Source organism: Suillus plorans (assembly GCF_016647745.1).
Source record: "Suillus plorans strain S12 chromosome Unknown HD556scaffold_117, whole genome shotgun sequence".
Taxonomy (NCBI): Eukaryota; Fungi; Basidiomycota; class Agaricomycetes; order Boletales; family Suillaceae; genus Suillus; species Suillus plorans.
This window is the reverse complement of record NW_024537501.1, coordinates 1-24,035: the sequence shown is the minus strand read 5'-3', so window position 1 is coordinate 24,035 and position 24,035 is coordinate 1. Positions and strand designations below refer to the sequence as shown.

The 24,035-nt window shown below is 50.4% G+C and overlaps 4 protein-coding genes across 4 annotated transcripts; 2 read left to right on the top strand and 2 right to left on the bottom strand.

Annotated features, from left to right (window-relative positions):
- Window position 1: 1 nt before the first annotated feature.
- Window positions 2-4,218, top strand: HD556DRAFT_1279931 (uncharacterized protein). Its single transcript, XM_041299277.1, has 15 exons — window positions 2-189; window positions 242-255; window positions 303-341; window positions 390-427; window positions 479-560; window positions 608-902; window positions 952-1,120; window positions 1,170-1,660; window positions 1,711-1,801; window positions 1,855-1,958; window positions 2,547-2,551; window positions 2,610-3,024; window positions 3,077-3,379; window positions 3,437-3,977; window positions 4,031-4,218. Exons 1-15 carry the CDS (start codon window positions 176-178, stop codon window positions 4,064-4,066), a joined length of 2,637 nt encoding a protein of 878 aa, XP_041152632.1. The 5' UTR covers window positions 2-175; the 3' UTR covers window positions 4,067-4,218.
- Window positions 4,219-5,336, bottom strand: HD556DRAFT_1424252 (NUDIX hydrolase domain-like protein). The gene is made up of 5 exons (XM_041304580.1): window positions 5,052-5,336; window positions 4,955-4,995; window positions 4,822-4,891; window positions 4,643-4,767; window positions 4,219-4,584 (listed from the first exon to the last, which is right to left on the bottom strand). The coding sequence occupies exons 1-5, from the start codon at window positions 5,178-5,180 to the stop codon at window positions 4,353-4,355; spliced, it is 597 nt and encodes a 198-aa protein (XP_041152631.1). The 5' UTR covers window positions 5,181-5,336; the 3' UTR covers window positions 4,219-4,352.
- A 547-nt stretch (window positions 5,337-5,883) lies between these two features.
- HD556DRAFT_1424238 (Aldo keto reductase) lies at window positions 5,884-7,511 on the bottom strand. The gene is made up of 9 exons (XM_041304579.1): window positions 7,317-7,511; window positions 7,173-7,258; window positions 6,943-7,119; window positions 6,861-6,885; window positions 6,782-6,813; window positions 6,507-6,726; window positions 6,406-6,455; window positions 6,196-6,352; window positions 5,884-6,148 (listed from the first exon to the last, which is right to left on the bottom strand). The coding sequence occupies exons 1-9, from the start codon at window positions 7,431-7,433 to the stop codon at window positions 5,984-5,986; spliced, it is 1,029 nt and encodes a 342-aa protein (XP_041152630.1). The 5' UTR covers window positions 7,434-7,511; the 3' UTR covers window positions 5,884-5,983.
- A 5,156-nt stretch (window positions 7,512-12,667) lies between these two features.
- Window positions 12,668-13,895, top strand: HD556DRAFT_1450967 (uncharacterized protein; the record flags this gene model as incomplete). Its single annotated transcript, XM_041307861.1, has 3 exons — window positions 12,668-12,910; window positions 12,965-13,084; window positions 13,146-13,895. 3 exons carry the CDS (start codon window positions 12,668-12,670, stop codon window positions 13,893-13,895), a joined length of 1,113 nt encoding a protein of 370 aa, XP_041152629.1.
- Between the last annotated feature and the right edge of the window lie 10,140 nt (window positions 13,896-24,035).

Here is a 24,035-nt window from a genome sequence, read left to right as displayed (position 1 = left end):
ACACAACTACAAGCTGTGGGTCGAGCTTACCGGGGCAGCATGCCCAAAGCGGGGTATGAATATCCTCGGTGGTTGCCGAGGCGCGTTACCCGCAGTGACGCGTCCCATAGCATAAGCAGTCTGTACTTGCTCGCCGTTCTCTCCGTCAGGAACACTTCTTTCACCATCCGACACGATGCCTCCAAAAGCGTAAGCCCATTCAGCACGCCTTTTCTATTTCACGCTAACGATATTTATGTAGTGATTGGGAGAAATGTATGTACAGCTTGACAAGTCCATTGTGCGTCACTGATTTCCTGCAGACGAGAAGAAGGCCGATGACAAGGAGGAGAAGATTCAAGGTGTGTCAATTGTATTCCCCACTTATGTTCTGTTCTAACACCTCTTAGCTCTTACAACTAGCGATATCCAGATCCTCAAAACCTATGTAAGTACAATATCCGTATGCTTTGTCCACCTACCAACGCATTCTCTGCAGGGTCAAGGCGCATACGCCGCCAAGTTGAAGAAGACAGAACATGACATCAAGGAAGTGCAGAAGCGGATAGACGAAAAGCTTGGTGCGCACAACTTTGCCCGCGCCGTTCATGGACTCATTTCAATGCAGGCGTGAAGGAGTCTGACACAGGCCTTGCTCCGCCAAATCTCTGGGATCTTCCAGTTGACCGACAACGCATGGGAGCTCATCCATTGCAAGTTGCGCGGTGTACTAAAATCATTCCTGTTGATCCCAAGAAAGCCGAGGCCGCACGCGCCGTCAACCCTGTCGGTGCCGCTCAAGGCCAGAAGGGGGCCGACGAGCAGGACAAATATGTCATTAACATCAAACAAATAGCTAAATTCGTTGTTGGTCTCGGTGATCGAGTCGCCCCGACAGATATCGAAGAGGGTATGCGTGTGGGGTGTGCAGAATTACTTGTACAAAAAGCTGGTGCACTAACATTTCAACAGTGTGGACCGGAATAAATACCAAATCCAAATCCCACTGCCACCCAAGATTGATGCTTCGGTGACGATGATGCAGGTTGAGGAGAAGCCCGACGTAACGTACTCGGACGTTGGTGGATGCAAAGAGCAAATCGAGAAGCTGCGTGAAGTCGTTGAGACGCCGCTACTATCAGTGAGTTGTTATTACGCTCAGTCATGCTGAATCACTGACACTGTCCAAGCCTGAGCGCTTCGTCAAGCTCGGTATCGATCCACCAAAGGGAGTCCTTCTCTTTGGGCCACCAGGAACCGGCAAAACTCTTTGTGCACGCGCAGTCGCCAATCGCACAGATGCCACCTTCATCCGCGTCATTGGCTCAGAACTTGTGCAAAAGTATGTCGGCGAGGGTGCACGAATGGTTCGCGAGTTGTTTGAGATGGCCCGTTCAAAGAAAGCTTGTATTATTTTCTTTGACGAAGTCGACGCTATCGGTGGGGCGCGATTTGATGATGGCGCTGGTGGTGACAATGAGGTGCAGCGCACAATGCTGGAGTTGATTAACCAGCTGGATGGATTTGACCCCCGAGGGAATATCAAAGTGCTCATGGCCACAAATCGACCAGATACTCTTGACCCTGCATTATTACGTCCCGGTCGACTTGATCGGCGGGTGGAGTTTTCACTGCCTGATAATGAGGGGAGGGCTCATATTCTCAAGATTCATGCTCGAAGGTTGGAGACTACACGTCCACACTTATCAGCTAGCTGATAACTTTCTTCAGTATGAGCGTCGAACGCGATATCCGATTCGACCTGATTGCTCGATTATGTCCCAATACGACGGGTGCTGAACTTCGCTCAGTTGCAACAGAGGTGAGAATTGACCATCTTCAGCACTAAACATATTATAATTGTATCCTATCTAGGCTGGCATGTTTGCAATTCGTGCCCGGCGGAAGGTCGCTACGGAGCGCGACTTCCTCGATGCTGTAGAGAAGGTCGTGCGACAAGGGACGAAGTTCTCGTCAACGTAAGCTATTGTTCATATTTTGCCTGAAGAAATCTCATCATATTTTGCAACCGCAGACCTCTATATCAAGTGTACAACTAGATTATTTGACTTTAAACTTGCATGTATCATTCTCTCAAATCACGCATTTTCATGGACCGCTTGAGCATTATCTTGTGGACAAGGACTGCAGCACTGAGCACACTCGAGTCTCGACCACTTTCGTATTAACTCAGACTTTCCTAACAAAGCTTTTACCGTGATCTCCATGTCGAATGGGCACGAGGTTCCATACAGCTCAATGTTCATGTGGGCCTGCGCTCGACTGTTCTTTGATGCCCTTCAAGACCCTTTTTGCGCAGATTTGTGCTCCTTGTGTGCATTAAATATTCATGACCAAGTATCATGCTGAGGAGGACACCGTTTCAAATTGTCTGGTACATATATACTAGGACATGCAACGTCTACCATGGCATCGTCTTATATGGATGCCATAATTCGGAGGTACTAATGTCGACATGCTTGTTAGCTTAGAACTGCACCGAATATTGCACTGAACTGTTACTACTTACTACTCAGGGGAGACTCGAGAGCTTGACTCGGAACTAGTAGCGGTCTAGTTCCGTACAATGATGATGATGACGACCAACCTTCCAGTGCGCGCCCTCACAGTGCGCACCATCCAACGGCGGCGGTACCATGTTCGTCGTGCACCGTCGCCACCGTCCGCTGAATCTGCTCGACTTCTCGACTCGTTCGCAGCACATCCGCCACTTCCTCTAACGCTTTCAACCCTCGTGTCCTTCGGGAACCCTTTAACACCTGCATCTGTGTTGCGCTCAGTAACGTACGTACTCTCGGAGATACCAAGACGTATGGCCCAGCGCGTCCGCGCCCTGGAGGGGTTGCCATTCATTGTCGGCACTAATCCATATGTTACACGAACTCTCAACGGTCACAGAGACAGCTTTAATTTACTCGCCACTTATCCTGAAGTGCACACACTTGAGGACAATAAACATTTTGTCGATGAGCTAGATATACTTGTGCAGAGACATAGAAACGATATACCAACCATGGCCAAGGGGTGCGCTGGTAGTTGTGCTTCGAATGATCAACCTGACTTCAACAACTCTTAGATTTCAAGAGTGCTCGCGGTACATGTCCCCAACTCAAATATCCAACTTCCTCGATGGTGCTATCAGATCCCGCATCTCTGTACGCTTGATTGCTGAACAACATATCGCGCTCTCACACGCACTTGCTACGGATCCAGGGGCCGCAGAGACTGGCGTGCTCTTGCACAATGGTGTGATTGATCCAAAGTGCTCCCCCGCGGCCATGGTCCGCATGTGTGGCGCATTCGTCAGCGAATTATGCGAAGCTACCCTTGGCGCAAGCCCCAACATCACAATCGACGGGTGTCCAGAAGCCACATTCACGTAAGTTTAATATATCTATAGCAGAACCTATCAATATAATCATCCTCCACTTACCAGCTATGTCCCTGTGCACCTTGAATATATCCTCACCGAAATGCTCAAGAATGCGTTCCGCGCTACCGTAGAGCACCACCACAAGCTTCATGGCCTCGCTTCATCCCACCCCCTACCACCCGTACAAATCACTATCTCACCCCCTACTTCATCCCATCCATTCCTATCAATTCGAATTCGCGACCAGGGTGGTGGCGTCTCAGCGTCCAACATGGCTCGTATATTCTCATATGCTTTCACTACCGCAGGGCATGCCGACGACCATAACGTAGACGGTGGGCCCTACGCCGCACAGCATATTGGAGGGAGCGCAGCCATCGGGAGTGGTGGTGCAGGGGAAGGCGGGAACCTTTTTGGCGAGATTACAGAGAAGGGTATCCAGGTGGGCCTTGGAACAATTGCAGGTTTAGGGTATGGGCTCCCTTTGAGTCGGTTGTATGCAAAGTGTGTTCGCCTTTTCTTTTCATCTGTGTGTAGTCTCTCTCATATCGACTTCTTAGATATTTCGGTGGTTCATTGGATGTATTTTCGCTTGACGGGTGGGGTGAGTTCGACCAAGTATTCATGCATCGTTCGGACTTGCTGATGATTTTGTAGGCAGTGATGTCTTTATCAAACTTAGATGTCTACTAGATGATGCAGGTGACGCCGAGATATAGATCCATGGACTTAATAATGTTTAGCTGTACTTCACGCCCCCAACATTTTGCTGTTACCCTCACAGCTGTATCTGAGCAGTTATATTACTTGTGTGTTTGCCCAATATCCTGCTGACAATGATTAATACATGATTGCTTAAATGTGATTGTTTAGAATGAGGTCTGCGATCAACCGGTCTTTAGCATGCCCACCCTCTCCCAAGTTTGAATTGGTAAGTAACTGAACTGTGATTTCTTTGTAGATAGTGGTGTGAATCCATTCAGTCATCTGAAATGACAGTGCTAAACCAGTGCTTCGTCATCGCGAATTCACCATCGTCTTGTGTTACAGAATCAATTCGGCCAACAAATTTTCGCCCTTGCACTAGGAGGGGCAGCCAGTAAGCATCACCATCCCACATCATTTCATACGGGATCGGTGGCAGTATCGCGTCTGCATCAGACGTAGCGGGTGACTCAAATGAGAACCACTTCGGTCGCATTTCGTCTGACCTGGGGCCAGTCCTTGAATTTAACAAATACCGCCGTTGCGCAGCCAAAAAGGACATACTCTGTAGGTGTTCCTGAGTATGAACGGGCAGAAAATATCTCGATCTGGAAAGCCCATCCAACAGCGTTTGTCACGAACAACAGTGATCCTGCGTGCTCGAGGGGCGCATCAATACCGGCTTCTTCCTGAATCGCAAGTCAATATCTGGCCCTTGTGTTATAGAAATGGATTTGAAAGACTTTAAGTTCGCGCATCGCAGCTTCAGCGAGCGTCTCTCCTGGTTCCACCTTGCCACCAAACCCATTGTACCTGTTATTGTGGGTTCCAAAATCACTCTCCGTAATTGTGACGAATATACGGAAGCTTGCTTACTTGTTGATGCCAAATCCACGTTTCTTCAACCCGAGGAGGATCTGGGAATCTGAAGCGTTCTCCTCGGATGGGTGGACTGTGTAATGCTAGTACACACCTTATCGCCCTGGATGATGAACGCGTTGGTATAGAACCGCTTGTGGTCGAATGGCAGCCAGTCTGCCACTCCCCCTTGAACGTATTCTACGAGGTTTCCTTCGAGCCCAGGAGGAAGTCCAGATGTCATTTTGGCCTATGGTTCTCTTGTGAGATTTCACAAATTGTATATATCTGGAGAAAATCTGCGCGTTCGTCGAATCGCATTAGTCAGACCTTCGGCACCGAGTATCGGTGGAACTACTCGATGTACTTAAGTAACGTCTGATCAGGCGTTGGCAACGTGTTGTTTATTTCCAGGGCTCTTGCCAAACACACTTTTGATCTGTACTACATACAGCGGCATTAAAGCACGAATATTATTTTAGTTCAGACAGCCTGAAAGAAGCCGACGGAACGCATCATAGCGCACCCCCAACTACCTTGCAATGTCACGGTTAATCCATAGAAATTGTATTGGCCAAAAGTGCGTGTGCGCGCCTCATTGTCGACCCCAACTTCTCAATACATTCGAAAGCCACTGCATCCCCCGCATTTTATCCAAAACGTTCTTCATGGACAGTGAAATGAAGACATGATGTCAAGGTTTGACGCTGGTACTCGACCTCCGGGCTGACCCCTTCGTTCACGGTCAATTATACACAGCATTGTCAAGAATGAGAACGCGAAGAGATGCATTGTCTATTTGCAGAGACGATGCTAATATGCATAATTTGCCACTATAAACACAATATATCATCGAAAAGCCAACCGAAGGGGTGTCCTCACAAATACGAAAGTCACAGTAGGACGTTCGAGTGTACGCAAGTTCAGCATAGTACTGCCGTTTATCATCGGTCGACCGAAACATGCATCTGACATTGCTGCATGTACGTACAAGTACAGTTGCAATCATTGAGAATGTATCTATGGGGCTCAAATTCATGACACAGTTCAGGTACTCTTCGGAAGTGGGGTCTCTGCATACAGCACCTTCATATCCGCTAAAGGATAGCGATCCCCAACCACCCAATCAGCCTTCTCCGCAATAATACGTACTTCCTGGACTGATTCAGGACTTAATGACACATCGATAGCACCGAGGTTCTCCTCGAGATACTGTGCAAGTCAAAACCATGAACGCCCAAGGTTATATAGCTACTGACCTTGATCTTCTTTGTACCCGGAATGGGGATGACATCCTCACCTTGGGCAAGAAGCCATGCCAACGCGACTTGTCCCGCGGTTGCATTATATTGCTCGCCCACTTTCTTCAGGTTATCTGCCAGTTTCAATATGTTCGGGAAGTTCTCCTTCGAGTATCTAACCAAGTACAGTTCGAGTGAGCCCCCACTAGGCACTGACATGACACATACCTGGGAACCATCCTCCTGAAATCATCAGAATCGAAGTCATCTGGAGATTTCTTTTCATGCGGTGAGTGTCCGAATGAGTTTTACCAGCCTGCCATACTTACATACTGTCCCGTAATCAAACCACGCCCAAGAGGCGAGTAGGCAATTATTTTGATTCCGAGTTCACGAGCCATGTTTAGAATGTTGAGCTTTGAGTCCTCGATGTCGAGGGTGAAAGGCGAATACTCCACTTGGACGGCAGCGATAGGGTGCACTTTCTGAGCACGGCGCAAGGTGTCCGCACTGCATTCTGACAGCCCAAGATACTTCACTTTCCCCTGTCTTCCCAGCGATGAGCATGTGCTAGGGTGTTAGGAACTGTCGAACGTTCGCTTACTTAACAAGTTCTGCCATGGCGCCGACAGTTTCCTAGCTGATTTTAGAAAACTTCAATCAGCCCACAAACAGAGACGTACTTCGATTGGTGTTTGTTGATCAGGTCTGCATGATGATGATGATAAAGTAAGTTGAGTAACCTGTTTAACACGCTGGGCGTACCTGTGCAAGTAGTAAAGCTCGACCTTGTCAACACCAAGCAACCTTTGTGATTTTGCAAATGACTCGTGAACATTTTTTGGAGATCCGTCAACCCCTCTATTGTCAGATCCACTGATGACGATACCGAATTTTGTAGAAAGGAAAATTTTGCTCCGCTTTTCGGGGTTCAGCTTGAACCTATGCTCCTGGTTTGTGAGGGGCTATTACTGTTACAGTGCAGTACGACGTACCATTTGCCAATGAGCTCTTCGCTGTCTCCATAGACATTGGCAGTGTCCCAGAAAGTGCAGCCGAGTTCATACGCTTTATCCAGAACCTATTGAAAGGGGCAGTCATGAATTAATGTGGCATACAGCAGGGTGCTCGCGCTTCACCTTGAAGCGCTCCTCATCTGAATCAGTCTGACCGTAAAATGCTCCTATGCCCATGGCACCAAAGCCAATGGTAGAGACATCGTCGGTGCCAATTTTGCGTGTGGGATTCTTGGCCATGATGTTAGATGTAGCTACTAAGGTGGCGGATACTGGAACTCACGAGAAGAAAGAAATGGCTTTATACCCCCCAGTCTCTTGGCTTAGTTATTCAACGGGTGAGTGAGAGAGACTCGGAGTCTTGGACACACGCTGGATAGAGCTGACGCAATTGATATACATGACATACTCGTGCCGCGGCCGTGACGTGGCATTGAAGCGGGACGCGGCACCACCGGTAACAAAATATTGGAGAAAATCTGCGCGTAGATTGGCGCCGAATCGTGTCGTCACATCAGCAAAAGTGCCCAAATCTAACGAGGTCCGGCAAGGTCCGGAGAGTCTCCCACGGCCACATGATGTGTTCCGAGGCTTGATTGTATTTGTTCGTCATCACGCAAGGTACGCATACTCGTCTCATAAGGCCTTACTAGACTGTTTCAACCTCGCGGCAGCCTCGCAAGGCATTTCAAGATCGGCGCTGTCTCGCACAGGATTGCGAGGGAAACTTCATCTCTAATAACAGTTTGTGTTTCAAAGGTACGGTCCGAGTCCTATTTCGGGTTCGGTTCATGCCTTTGAAACACATTCCTTCGGACCGTTCTCATATGTGTATTTAAGCCTTATCAATTATACTAATCGTTGATGCAACAGCCCTCCAACAGCCTCTCTCGATGCTGCTCTACTCAGTCTCATTATTTTTGCTTGCTGTTCTCACCATGGTCAACTGTCCAAACTGCAATGTTGAAGTTCGCGATCGTGGACTTTCCATGCACCTCAGCAGGTACTGCCGCATGCGTGATGTAGCCACGACATCAGCGCTTACTGAACGGCTGGAGCGCCGACAAGCAATTGCCGAAGCTGCCCGTGCAGAGGAAGAACGGCAACAGGAAGAAGAACGTGAGGCACAGCATCGTCAACGACAACAGCAGCAGCCTCGTGTTGAGGAAGTGAGTATTATTTTTAAAACGTAGACTTGATATTCATATATGAACAGGTACCAGATATTGAAATGGACTCGCGACCATCCGGGCGTCCCAATCGCCAGATACGTCTCCCAAAACGTTACCGTGACGAAGTTCCAGTCCTGCCAATTCCTGCCCCACCTCCTGTTGAGCCAGATGAGCCAGCACCAGTGCCTGACGACCCCGACAACATTGCCATGGACTTTGATGACAGACCATCCTCGGAGCATGCCCCCCCTACAGAGCAACATCGTACGGACACTGATACATTCGACCTTTTTCGTGAATACCCTCATTCATTTCCAACATACGACCCCGAACATTCAGCCTACTTTGATGCTCTCTGCGACTCCTCAACGTTCCAGCATGTTGATGGGGACGCCGATTACGAACGGCCATGGTATGCTGGCTTCGGACAATCACTCGAGGCAGTCCACCATGACTACTTCGCACCATTCCTTAATGCCACTGTTTTTCGGCTCATGACATGGTTTTACAACTCATCGATCTCGAAATCACTGCAAGATCTCAATCGTCTAGTCAACGATGTCATTTTAGCGGAGGATTTCTGCCGAGAGGATTTGTTAGATTTCAATGCGTCTAGGGAGACCTCGCGTCTCGAGAAGGCCCAACATGACCCTGCCTCATCCATATTTTCTTCTGATGGATGGCATGAGACCTCAGTGAAAATACGACTTCCGTGCGAAAAAGAGAAGTTCTCTTCTGAAGATTGCGCACCTGAATTCGAAGTTAACGGGCTTTATTACCGCAAGCCATTGGAAGTCCTCAAATCTGCATACCAGGAGGTTGCAGCGAAGACGTTTCACACAAAGCCATACAAACTATTCTGGCAACCTGACGATGACGAACCTCCAGAGAGGATCATTACTGAGTTGTATACGTCTGACGCCATGCTTCAAGAGCATGAGAAGCTCAACTCGCAGCCAAATGAACCGGGCTGTAACTTGGAAACTGTCATTGGTGCGATCATGCTCTGGTCCGACTCTACTCATCTAGCGAGTTTCGGAAATGCTTCTCTGTGGCCGATATACTTGTTTATTGGCAATCAGTCAAAGTACATTCGTGGCAAGCCAACATCGTTTGCAGCACATCATCTCGCATATATTCCAAAGGTCCGTCTTTACTATTTGAACTCAAGACACGAACTAATTATGTGTATAGCTATCAGATACTATCCAAGACTTCTACAAGAAGACTTTTGGTCGTAGTGCCACAGGAGCAGTGCTCACGCACTGCAAACGTGAATTAATGCAGGCCGTTTGGCGCTTCCTACTCGATGCCGATTTCATAGATGCATATGAACATGGCTTCGTTGTCAAGTTCCCTGATGGAGTCTCTCGTCGTGTGTTTCCTCATTTTTTCACTTATTCTGCTGATTATCCAGAGAAGTCTGTTTCACATCTTACTTGATTGCACCATACTAATCTCCGCAATGTCAGGGTTCTACTTGCGTGCATGAAATTCCTTGGGAGGTGTCCATGCCCGCGGTGTCTTGTTAGCAAAGACAACATTTTCAAATTAGGGACAAAGTTCGATCGACGACAGCGCACCAGGAATTCTCGAGTCGACAATCATCCACGGCGTAGTCTCATTGAACGGGCCCGTGAACTCATATTCGTTCGAGGCTATAGTGTAGTCAGCTCTGCAATTGAGAGAATCATCGGTACCACCTCTGTGGCACCTATTCGTGTATGTATGATTTGAATTGAGCTTTCAAAGTTTACTAACTGTGAGTATCAGAATGCCTTTTCAGAGAAGCTCTCCAAGTTCGGTTTTGATTTCCACTCGATGCTCGTGCCTGACTTTATGCACGAGTTTGAGTTGGGAGTATGGAAGGCAACCCTTACTCATCTTCTCCGAATTTTGTATTCATATGGAGGTACTGCTGTGCAAGATCTCAATGAGTGGTAAGTCGTTTCTTCTCATATATATGCGTGTCCATCATAATTCAGGTATCGTCTCGTGCCAACATTTGGACGTGATACCATCCGCAAGTTTAGTGACAATGTGTCAGGTCTTACGAAACTCGCAGCGCGTGATTTCGAAGACCTGCTTCAGGTAGGAATATAAGTAATACAGCTGCCGCCATGTTGATCAATGCTGGCAGTGTGCGATGCCAGTATTTGATGGTCTTCTACCAGAACCGTTCAATGACTCAATCCTCAACCTTCTGTTTGAGCTGGCCACCTGGCACTCATTCGGGAAGCTTCGTATGCACACAGAGACAACACTCTATCATTTTGATAACTCTACGACACAGCTAGGAAAGGCTCTCCGGCGATTCCGCGACAACACATGCAAAAAGTTTGCTACTCAAGATCTACCACGTGAAACAGCTGCTCGTGCACGGTGTCGGCGTCTTAAAGCATCTAAAGGAAAGAACAAAAGGTCAGAAGGGACAAATACTGATGCTGAAGGTGATGGCTCCTCCAAGCAACGGCTCCTCAACCTCTCGACTTACAAACTCCATGCTCTCGGGGACTATGTCAAGTCAATTTGGCAGTATGGGACTACAGACAACTACTCTACGCAAGTGGTGAGTATCGGAATCCATGAATAACTTGAAATGATCCACTAATGGTAGTGTTAGGGTGAACTCGAACATCGCCGAGTCAAGCACTTTTATGCACGGACCAACAAGAATAAGTTTGCCCGTGGAATCGCAAGACTTCAGCGCCGTGAGCGCATTTTGCAAAGGATGAGAGAGGTCAACCGTGAAAGGGAAGCTGCAAGAGAGGATCACTTACAGCCTGAGACAGAGGATCTTCGTCCAAGTCTTCATTTTGTTGACCAGGATCCACTGCCGCATTGCTCACCAGAGATCCATTATCAAATGTCCTCGTCACAGAAACACTACTGGGATGTTTCTTCCTGGCTCAGAAAGAATAGAAATGACCAGGCCACAAATGTAGGTCTCTGATACTCATATAACGACAAATGTATTTGCTCACCAGATGTAACTAGAATTTTCTTCCGCGCCTCAAAGACCACCTTCTGGGTCGCTTATCAGGGTTGGCCTATGATGGAGATGAAACTTCGTTTACTGCTGCAGAACAGAACTCTGTCATAATCATCAACAACTGGATCTATCGTCACAAAGTGCTTCGCGTCAACTATACCACCTACGACTTGCGGCGTGCTCAGGACTCCCTCAACCCCCGCACACATGCAGACATCATGGTTCTTGCTCATGACCAGGAAGACTCTCATCCATACTGGTACGCCCGGGTTGTCGGCATCTTTCATGCCAATATCCGCTGCATGAGACAAGGTGCACGTCCCACTATAAAGTGTGTCGACTTTTTGTGGGTCCGCTGGTTCGCTCGTGACATCACTGCCCCAACAGGTTGGGCAGCAAAACGGCTGCCACGAGTTGGGTTTTATGATGGAAACGATGAATCAGCCTTCGGGTTCCTTGATCCTGACCTTGTTGTTCGTGGTGTGCAACTTATCCCAGCCTTTCGACATCTACGTACGACTGCACTGTTGGGACCATCCATTGCCCATCAAGCAGCTGACAATGACGAGGATTGGGACTGGTACTGTGTCAACATGTCAGTTATTTCCCACTAACGAAATGAATCAAGTCTGATAAATTACCAGGTTCGTCGACCGAGACATGTTCATGCGCTTCCGCGGAGGAGGTGTGGGCCACAAGTCCACACGAAGAGACATCATGCCTGCTTGATGATCGTGATGAGTTGGATAGGATCCCCTTCTAAAGAGAGAAAGAGCGCCATGGATCAGAAGACGATGAGGGCTCTGAAGAAGATGAGAATATGGATGAGGAGGGAGACAATGGGAGTGGAGATGATAGCGAGGAGGAAACAGATGATAGCGAGGAGGAGACAGACAGCACGGACGACGAGGACGGGGATGAAGTTCCAGCTCCCTTTGAAGCGATGGTAGACGACACTGTTGCCGACGAGATGGACGAATATGGATACTCCGGCCTTGATCAAGTCCTTGACGAGGATGGTGCAGATGAAGAAACTAATGAGATTGATGACTTCGGTCCGGAAGATGGGGAGGATGGGATGAATGAGTTTGAGGAGGATAGCTTTGCAGACTTGTAATTGACGACAGCACATGACAAGATAGCTCAAATTTGCGCCAGTTTACGCAGGTTTAGAATCTATATTTTGCTTTCATAATCATAGGACCGTGCTGGTCACAGTGTGACCAACCTTATTAATCAATCAATACTAAGTAGTAGTAGGCATGCCTGTTACCCGTCTACAATCTATCCATCATCGCAACTCTTACAGGATGTCTCGGGGCAGAAAAAGTGCCCGTGGTGGTGCAGAGCTAACGGAAGCAAGAGATTGGTGTGTGTGGACGGAAGCAGATGAAACCATCCTCATCCAGTATGTCACCACCAACCGCTCACAAGGTGGTGATGGTATGAACTTTGATCACACGTTTTGGGTTGCTGCTGCCGCTGAAATGGAAAAACACCCCTACTCGGGTGCAAGCAAAACAGCGGCAGCATGTCAATCAAAATGGGGGCGGGTATGTACTACTACTATATCAGCCTTGGTACCCTCACTAATGATCGAGTTTCAGCTCCGTGGTACATTCAACGTCGTCGACAAAGTGGCCAACACTTCTGGACTATCTTACAGCATGGAACATGGAGCTTCGATCACTCCAGAGTCTGAAAACATGTGGACCGACTTTGTGAAGGTAAAGTGATTTTAATTCGCATCAAACTACTACGACAATGCTAATTACTATGAATCAATAGAAAAATCCAAAGGTCAAAGGCCTCCGGGACAAGGGTTGGAAGCACTATGAGGCACTGAAAGGTCTCATACCTGTCAAGCCAGGTAACAACAACTCGTTCTTTGCCACCATCGCAACACCACCTCCCATCATTCCTTCGCCTTCTTCTAGCAGCGCAGTCACCTCCCTTTCCTTTGACGAGGTCCATATGATGGACCTTGGAGATGCACTCGATGGGATCGAGTTCCCCGGCTCTATTTCAGGCGGCCAGCGCGCAACCCCCCTCACCCCAGAGAGCCTCCCTCCATTCGACGCTGCACAGCAACCCTCCCTTGAGTCGGTCCATGTTAGTGCGCCATCATCAACAGCTTCCATTAAACGGAAGATGATTGATGATGACGAAAGTACGCTTGATATCGTTACCCGCCCCCCACATTCAACGAAATCGGGAGACTCGGCGAAGTCTGCACGCCTGACGATGCCTGTGGCCATCCAGCAGATGGGGACTAGTATTGGCGGTCTTAACACGACGTTTGAGCGTGCGGCCAATACTCTTGAGGCCAACACCTCCAACACCTTGGCGCGATCAGTAGATCCCATCCCTTTGCACAGGCAGAAGGCAGTGAAAAAGTTGCAGAGTGAGGGTCTAGAGGACGTACAACTACTCAATATCTTGAATAAATTTCAGGCCGACATCGCTATCATTGATATTTATCTCGCTATTGAGGTAGATAGTCTTCGGCGGTTGTTTTTAGAGCAGCATTCAAAGTAGCATTACATGTATTCTTGTCGTGTTGTGTTCTCTTGTATTGTACTTGTAGTAGCAAAGTAATATCACTGTTTCTATGGATCATAGTCATCGATAAGGGTCCGGTCTTGATCTGACAACAATGTCATCATTTGACGGAGATACTTTGGATCATAGTCATCGATGAGGGTCTGGTCTTAATCTGACAACAATGTCATCATTTGACAGAGATACTTTGGATCATAGTCATCGATGAGGGTCCGAACGGCTATGGTATTAATGCGACTACAGTACTAGTGGTTCTATGATTGCCTGCTCCCCCCTCTGAATCCTTTCCCTGTTGTAGGCCTCCCACATCTCACTAGCAATCTGGTCACGACGGAGGCTTGCACGAGTGCGTGCATGCTCAGTAGGAGGACCATTAGCAAGGTTTCCAGTGTCAGTGAGAATGTGCGCATCTAACACATTACGATAGTCCATCATGTCGTTTGGATCGTGAACTCGAATAACGTTGTGCACGAGACACAAGGCAGGAGGAATGCGTGCTTGAATGTCCATTTTATACTCTGGTGGGAGGAGAAGGATACGAAATCGGTGCTTGATGACACCAAAAATGCGCTCAACAGCATTTTGAAGCATTGCATGACCCAAATTGAAAAGTTCTTTGCGATTACGAGGCCTATGTAATGATGTGAACATAAGTATGAATGGTACTAGCAGAACGCATCATACAAAGTATTAGCACGACCCCACTCTGCAAGATGATAACGCTGAAGGTGAGGAATCTTGACTGTGGGTGAAAACACTAAAAGAAAGGGGGCTCTACAGCAAGACCTGGATACGAGAATACAACTCGACCCAAAGGACAGCTACTGAGAGAAGTTCCTCGCGAATAAGGTGGAGGGAAACTATGTCAACTAGACGGGCGCTGGTAGACGCGGGAAAGTAACGCGCGCGAAGGCGCGCGTAGGCGATGCGAAGGCGCGCGAGATGCGCGCGTGAACGAGAGATGCGGAGGGTACGCGCGTAAGCGGGCGCGCGCTTGAACGATGAAGGAGAGGAGTCCTTAAGAGAGTAGCAAGGGCACAGGTGTCAACAGTGGAGGAGTATAATCAGATTTCTAGTATTGGAGGGAGAACTCTACACTTTGCAGTATATCAAGATAAGGGGAAAGTAAGTACCAGAACCGAAGGAATCCTCCCTCTATTTAAGAAGGGAGATTACGCTATGCGGCGCGCTTCCGAGCGCGCTCCCGAACCGAGTAACCATATCAACTTCTAAATATATTCTAAGTTTAAATAGGCTCTCTGTATGTAAGCACGGAGGTCGGACCGAAGGTTCGTTAATTCAATGAGAGAGATAAAAATAACGCACCAGTGAATCAGCAAGGACAAAGGACAGAGGGACGGACGGTAGGAGCGCGAAGGCCTATGGAGCGCGCATACGAAGGGCGCGCGTGCGTGTGCGATGTGCGAGTGAGGCGCGTACGTAGGGCGCGCGCGCGAGAGCGCGAATGACTGGTCCTTAGGATGTGAGCTGATACAGATAGGGAATTAAATGGGTAAGAAGGCCGCATATCCGGCATCGAGAGGCGCGAGTCTCTACATCTCCTGGGAACTTACATTCTGAGTGTCCCCACTCAGAGCTATAGCGCGGGATTTTGGACTTGGAGAAATGGTGATAGACAGGGGTCATGTGATCGCGAGAGTAGGGCCGCTCCTTTGATGATCGCGAGCATCGCTGATCTAATCGATGGGGTTGTTGATAAGAGATGGAAGTGTTCTCGCGATCTCTTGTCTTCCTTCTTATCATTACCATCATGCCTCCTTTCACTGCCGCCATGCTAAACTCCACTCCCTCTCCAGAACCTGAGCCTGTGGCGCCAATTCACCCTGAGGACGCGCCTATGGCTGACGCTAGCGCGGAGTCCGATACCGACCGCCTTGTCAGCGCTTGGGCGGCTTCCCTGGTCGCATTGGAGGCGTGCGTCATGGTGACGCCAGACCTCAAGCCGGAGCTCCTCGAGGATCAAGAGATGTGGATGCGCGAGTGGCTCTCTGTACTGGTGAGTGCGCTTACATGGCTTGCCTGTTGTGATCTAACATTCCTAGGCAACCATGAACGGCTGTTCCGAGCGCGCGGGTGCGTTGAGCGTGGAGCTGGATATGGACAATAAGAGCGCGGAGCTCCTGAAGCAGGGGCGCAAGGGTTACAAGGAGATTGAGGTGCTGGTGAAGGGATGGAAAGCAAAGGCGATAGAGACTGTTCCAGTGGCGCCTCCCAAGCGCGTTGTTCGCGCCACTGAAGCGCCGGGTACCGAGGCTCGCGCCACCGACGCGTCTGGTACTGATGCTTCCATGCAGGTGCGTTTCTCTATGTCGTGTGGGTGTGCTACTCTGCTGAATGTTCGTCCGCATTAGCGCAAGGTTGGACGTATGTCTGTTCCTTCGGTGCCTCGCTGCACCAACTGCGCCAGCAAGAATCAGGTTTGCGGAGGCACGCCTGGCAGGCGCTGCCCTCCTTGTGACGTTTCTAAGCGCGCTTGCTCCTTTTGTAAGTTGCGTCTTGTCGGATTCTGTTGGCGCGCTACTGACGCCTTTGGGATTAGCTAAGCGCAACAATACAGACGGACCCAAGGCGCGTCCGCGCAAGCCTATGCCCAAGCGCCCCACGGTTACTGAGTCTGCCAAGGAGACTGCCTCCTCTATTGCCGTTGAAGAAGATGGTTCTGACGGGTCTGGTTTAGATGTGATGATTATTGATGAGCGCACTGTGGAGGATAAGGTTGTGCGCGCCTCGCGCGTTATCCCTGTGCGCGCCGAGGGTCCGTTGGCATCTGGCTCTGCGCCTAAGGGAAAAGGCAAGTACAAGGGACCAGAGGAGGAGTTGAGAGAGGTGCAAGCTGAGACGGCGCGCTTGAGGGAGGAAAATGCGCTCATGCGCGCGTCCGCTTTGAAGACTCGTCAGTATGCGCGCGCCCAGCAGGCGGATCTCTTGGCGCTTTCCAACAAACTTTTCGCCATGTCCCAGGAGTGGTCTGACCTGGAGGAGCGCGCCAATGCTTCTCTGAACTAGATACAACCTGTTTTTCTCCTAAGCGCCAATGCGCCTTTGCAATAGATCCTGATTTTGTTGTCCCATGTCCATGTCCATGTCCTCGTCTGATTCACTGGGCTATGAAATTAAGATTATAAGTATGTAAGTAAGGCTCGAGCGCGAGACGAGATAAAGGTACTGCGATGGACTTTACTAGGTTTTCTGCGGGGTGCGCGCCCGTCTTGTCTTCTTCGCGCGCCTTCCTTCATCTATCCCTGCCTTGTTGCGCCGCGCGCCGAGGCGATGACGCGCGCGTTTGAATGAAAATTAGAAAAAAGGAAAAAAAGTGCGCGGCGCCGCGCGCGCGTTAGAAAGTGAACGTCTATGGGGGTGATTATGCGCGCGCTATACAAATATGGTAGTTAGTAGTATGTACTTGCGGAATATGAGCGTTTCGGTGGTGCGTTGATGTATTCTAGAGTCTGTGGGGTTTATGTGCAGGCAATGCGCGTTATATGGACGAATGATAGAAAAAGATATCACCGGACGAAACCCGGGGTAAAACTGAGAGTATGTACTTCATGGAATATTTTTTTTTGTGTTTTTCGTATTATCTTGTGTTTTTGTTTTATGTTTTTGAGGAGTGTGTGGATGTGCGAATTGATTGGGTGATGTGCGGGTGAGAATTGGTTGCGCGCGCTAATCGTCTTGCGCGCGCTCAGGCTCGTCTTCTTCAGGTTCTACGGTTTCGTACGCTTCTAGTTCGTCGATGCTCTCGTCGTCCACTCCAGTCATTTGGGTTACCGATACGCGCTCCCCGCTACGTGGGTAGTAAGGAATGACGCGGAACGCGGCGAACCGGAGTTTTGAGATTGCGCCATCCAACTCGGCCAGCATATACGAGCCTCCCTTCGTGCGGCGCACTACGATCATAGGTCCCAAATAGCGCGGCTTCGTCTTCTTGCTCAATTCGTATTCGACCCTCGAGTTGCGTACCAACACTAAGGCGCCGGGTTCGAAATCGTGCGATTTGATAGTCGCGCGGAAGCGCTTCTCAAAATCGCGTATCGACTTGAAGCGCGCCGCGACTACTCTGTCTCTGATCGCGTTAATATCTTCTATGCGCTTCTGTAATTGACGCGCGCGCCATGCTATAAGGTCAGTAGTGGTGAACGCGCCTCGGCTTGGTAAGGGCGCGAGGAACGTCGCTTCAGCGAGATCAAAGGGAAATATTGGCTCTACACCGTGCATCATGAAATAAGGCGATAAGCCCGTCGCTTTGTGAATGGTAACGCGCTCTGCCCAGAACACTGAATGAACCACCTGATACCAGCGGGAATCGTCTCCGTCGCAGGTTTTAATGATGGCCTCCCGGACATCGCGGTGTCGTCTTTCGACTATACCGTTTGCCTGAGAATTATATGGCGAGATGCGGATCGGGTGGATCCCATATTTGCGCGCGAGTTCGTCTACTGCGAGCCTATATGCGGGCGCGTTGTCCGTCACTATTTCTGTGATCGGGCCCCACCTACAGAAGAGCTCTTCGAAAATAAAAGCGGTTAGCGCGTTAGTATTCTCTTTGCGCAGCATGCGCCATTCAGGATACGATGTTAGCGCGCATCGCGCTTGCACAAGGTATTCAAATCCACCTGCTCTGGGCATCTTCATAGTGTCGATGTGCGCTTTGCGGAATAGACCACCCGGTATGGGTACGATTGGAGGAATATGCAACCTCCGCGTTTGGCGCACTTGGCATTCGTGACACGTTTGCGCGTACCATTTGATATCTTCAATGATGTGTGGCCACCAAAAGCGCAGGCGTAGGCGCGCGCTGACCGTATAGATACCCTTGTGCCCTAGATCGTCATGCGCCTCCTTCAGAACGCGGTAGCGCTTGTTTGGAGGCAACACGAGCTGATGTTTGCCATGCGTCGCTCTGCGCCATAGGTTGCTTTCCAGGACGAAGTAGCGCGCTGCGTTGTTGACGAACTTTTCGAATTCTTGATCTGAAACATCAGTGGGTCTTTCGCGCGAGGTAAGGAACTGTTCTATTGTGGTCATCAGCGCGTCTTGCGCGCGCGCTGCGTCCGAGCGCGGAATATCAGGCTCCGATTCTTCCGTCTGCGCGACATCGAAATATACGCGCAACGCTGGCACGCGCGCGCTCCGCGAAATGAAACATGTGCGATGCGCTTCATGGCGTATGTCTGCCGAGACGCCTGCTACGCGGCGCGCGCGATCGTTCAGCAGTGCAATAGCGAATGAGTATGCGCGATCAATCCAATCTTCATGATCGTCGTCCTCAATGGGATCTTCCTCAGCGGGTGGTCTCCTTGAGAGGCCATCCACGCCTTTGTGCTTTTGCGCGGGTACATGAACGAGTTTGAACGAAAATAAGAGGATACCCGCAATCCATCGATTGATGGTCGCGTTAGGTTGCAAGTCCGGGTTATTGATCATACCTTTGATATACTTCGCGTCTACCTCCACCGTCAGATTCTTTACCCCGAATATGTATACGCGCACCGCGCGTAGCGCGCGGAAGAGTCCAAAGAGTTCTAGCTTCGCTTGAGAGTAGCGCCTCTCCACGTCATTTAGCGCGATGGAGCCAAATCGATTTGGATAGCGCTTCCCGTTTTCACCTACTTGCAGCAAGATGAATCCGACAGCAATATTTGAAGTATCGACTGCCAGAATGACTTCGCGTTCGCTATCATAATCGATGCGCCTTAGCGCGGGCGATTCTAGGATTGCGTCCTTGAGGATCTGCATGGCTTCGCGCTGTTCAGGTCCAAATATAAACGGCGCGTCCTTTCTAGTAAGATTGATTAGCGGGCGCGCGATGCGCGAGAAGTCGCGAATGAATATGCGCAAGACTCCGCAAGTCCCTAAGAATCCGCGCACTTGCGATTGATTCGTTGGTTCGGGCCAGTCGCGTATCTTCTGGACTTTAGATTCCTCTGGTACGCGCCCTTCAAACGTGCATTTGTGCCCGACGATAATAGCCGTGGGCGCAGCTAGAATGAATTTCGTCGCGGAGACGGTTGCACCTACGTTCTCTAAGCGCTGGAGAATGCGATTGACGACGATGCAATGTTCCCATATGAAGCGCCGGATTCCTGGGTTTTCGGGTATTGTCTCGTATGAACCGTCCTCGCGCTGATAGCGCGTTCGTACTGATTTGATTGGGACGTCATCCACGAACGGCGACGTGAACTCTGGAATCTCGTGTTGCAGGATGAACGCGGTATCGCCTTGGTAAACCTGTACAGCGTTAGCATGCCCTTGAGGAAGGGTGGTCAGCCGGTGAGGGCCCAAAGGCGTTCCAAAGGTTGTCAGGTCGCGCGAGTCTACATGAAGCGCGCGCTGGTCATAACCTGAATATAAATCCAATATTGCATATACTGCGTAACCGGCGAATGCTTCTGCGAGAAGTTCGACAAAGGGAGGAAGCGAGGCGTCGCGAATTGTTACCGCGTTAAGCGGCTGCAAGTCGTGAACTAGGCGCAAGGATTTTCCGTCCTTCTTGACGACACAAAACCAGCGCGAGCGATACGCGGCCGTTGATGGCTCGTATACTCCTGATGAGATCTTTTCCTTGATGATGCGCACTACTTCATCTAAGGTGGCTGGTGGAATCGGAATATTGCGCTGAGACCACGGGGTGTGCGGAATGGTCGGAATCTTGTACGGCGGAAAATAGGTCTCGTTGAGACGCCCGCGCTCTGAGGCGCCCCACGCAAAGGCGAGTTCGTGAACACGAACCAGCCAGCGCACTAACTTGAGTTCCTCTGGCCACAGCCAATTTGCTGGGTCGAGGTCTAGCTTGTCTGCGCGCTCGCGCGTGAAGCGCGCGCCTGGAGAGAAATCTGGGGGATGGGTGGGTAAGTCTGGTAACCCTGCTAACGGGTCTTCTGGCAACTGGCGCACTACCCTATACTCTGCTGGCATAGTGGTAGGCACGGTCCGCACCTTCTTCGCGACTGGTTTGTAGACCAGCGTGTGAAGGGCGGGATCATAATAATAACATGAATTGAAGGCGTCAATAGTCGCCTTCTCTATAGCGGTCTGTGTGGATGTTAGATGCGCGTAACGCGCTGAATACTGCGGAATACTACCAGCGGAAAGATGATGCGTAGAAACAAAAGACGATGCGTTGTTGCTCCTTAAGAGCATAGAATGAGAAACGCCTTCAGCGCGCGCGATGCGCGGTGCGTTAGGCGCAATACGAGAAGACGAGACATGATGCGATAATGAAAATGGGGAAACGAATGCGAATAGGCGTCTCCCCGCGAATGCTGCAGATCATCGATACTTAAAAACCCTGTTCCTCCTCCTTGAGCGCGTGCGAGTGCGCGTTGTTAACGCACTTCGCGTCTCTTGCGAGCGAACACTTGACCCAAGGTAGGGTTGGAATGCGCAATTCCTTGCGCGCATTAGGGTCTGTCAGTATAAGATCCTGCTCCCCGTCAGGGAGATCAAATGTGCGACATGAAGTAAGCTTAAAAAACGGGCGCCCTAGCAAAACCTCGAAGGTCGCGCGCTCGATGACCTGGACTTGAAAATACATGGGTCCTGCGCCAAAATCAAGCGAAACATTCTCCACGACTCCAAGCGTCGCGTCGCGTGATGTGTTCACTGATTCCATGTTGAGGCTGTGGTCCGATCTGAGCGGTACTCCGAGCGCCTTCCACACATCTCTTGGCATGACTACTACCTCTGCGCCTTGGTCTAGGACACACGTGAGAGTGCGCCCCTCTGATGTCTTCGCGCGGATACAGCGCAGGGGCGCGAAGTGATCCGCGACGATCCTGCCGTCGTCGCTTCGCATGCGCGCGTCTTCGTATTGCCTTAACCATTGATCGGTCGCGGGGTGTCCTGATAATTCGTGTACTGATACTGCGCCTACCGTGACACGCTTCTTGGTCGTAAGTTCGCGGAAATGTTGGCGAACATCAGGAGATACAGCTAATAATTCCCTTACGGGAATGTTGAGATTGGAATCGAGAAGACGCTCGACAACGCGTTTGTCGGCCTCTTTGTCCTCGAGCGCGAATGCATAACGATACGATGATGATTGTGATGGTGCTGGTGACGATGATGACGATGATGGTGATACCGATGCTGATGCTGATGACGATGCGGTCGCAGATGGCGATGATGATGATGGAGAAGGCGCGGACGACGATGGCGCCGCTCCTTTGGGGGGCGCCTTTGCGCCTATTGGCGCGCTTGACGGCGCAACTTTCGCTAGCTCCTTTCCTTTACCTTTGTCAGACGAGGCTTGTATTTCGGGGGAGATTATCTCCTCCTCTACCGTGGCTTGTCTAGATGCGGGCCTCGGGCGCGCGGGTTTCGCTGGGTACTTCGACACCGTCAAAGCGGACGTTTTTACCTTTGGTGTTGCGCTTCTGCTCGCGCTTCGCGGCTACGTAGGCTAGCGCCTCGGTCATGAGGTCCACCGTGTCATCGTCTCCATCAAGTTCTGTTCGCGCGACTGTGTGCACAAACGCGGATGACCCTACTTCAATTACCGCGTCGATCTCCTCAGACGCGCGATAGAACAGCCCTGCTGTGGTGCTTGCGCTAGCGGTCGTATCTGAGGTAGCGCGGCTCGCGTGGTGTCGGTCTAGTCGTTCCTTGAGTAGTCCTCGACCTGGAATCCACTCGCCATTTGGCAAAACAAGCTTGCGCGTCTCTTCGTTAACCTTACATTTGCCCGCGTCGATGTACCTTTGTCTCTCCGTGCAACGAGCATAATAATGTTCAAGACTGCCACAAAAGGAGCAGTCGTTGAATGCGGACGCCTCGCGCTTATATTCGCGCTTGGTTACCGTTCCTTGCGCGGGCGATTCCATTGACGTGTTAGCTGTGACCAGGTTAGTGAATGATGCCGCCTTAGGCGCGCTAGCCGTTGCGCTTGGTGCGGGCGCGTTCGCTGGTAGTACAAACTGTCCAGCTGCGAAAACGTTCATGAACGGATATGGATCTTGCGGGTAGTGGTCCGGGAACTTGATCATGAGGCGCGTGCGGATTTGCGCCTGAGTGTCCTTAGGAATACCTTCCATGAATGTGCGGTCGCGCTCGGCTTTCCCGATTCTGTCCTCCGCCAAAAGCGGTTGCATGATCTTCTTGAATGCGCGCAGGTAACTGCTCAGTTCCTGGTAAGAAGGCATCGGTTTGTTAGCATACTCGTGCGCGATGGCTTGTAGGTCCGCAAGCGCGTAGCGCCTTTTGCCATCCCATCCGGGATACATTACTTTGACCTCGTCTAAAAAGGCGTCGTAATCGCTTACTTGCGCCTCAGGCATTCCGCCCCATAATTCGCGATCATCGCGCTCAAGGTAGCGGATGATGCCTTTGATGCGGTCGAGTCCTTTTAGACCTACTTCATCAGCGAGCTGCTCGTATAGGTCTATAAAGTCAGCGAGGTCGTCCGCGGTGCCATCAAATTTAGGCGCGTCCGTTGTCCCACGGACGGGCATTCTGGTTCTTGTGGTGGACATAATAGGTGTTTGGGATGTTGTAGGCGCGGAGGTCTTCTGACTGATTGGCACTTGGCGCGCGTATGCGAAGGGAAGGTTTGCTATAACGATACCGCCTGGAATTGAAGGCGGGCGCGCGGGGTTTCGAACACTTCTTGCTTGATTTTCGGAATTCCCACTGTAGGAGGCGCGTTCTCGCGCACGGGGAATGCTAATGCGTTAAGCGGGGTTTTGCTAGAATCGGTCAGTTCGGTCAGCGCGCTTAGCGCTGATAGGTCAGAAGAAATAAAAGGAGGTTGGTTGGGCGTATGGAGGAACGCTCCGGGAACTTGGCTTCTTGGGTTATCTATTGCTTCAAAGTCGTCGGACGACTCTTCTTTGACAGATTCTTCCGGTGATGGCGTGACTGGCGATATCGGCTGTCTAGGCGCGCGCGCTAAGAGCGCTAGATCTGGTCGTGGCGGTTCTGAGATGTTGCGCGAGCGACCGCGCGCGGGTTGAAGAATAAGGGTCCTGGTAGAATTGATTCAATTGCTCTGTCGAATGCGGCGATGGCTTCTTCTCTAGCTCTGCGACGACTGTTGGGTCTGAGTACCCGACCGGTTGTCTCAGAAGTGTCCCTCGCGGTGGGCTCCAGTTGAAG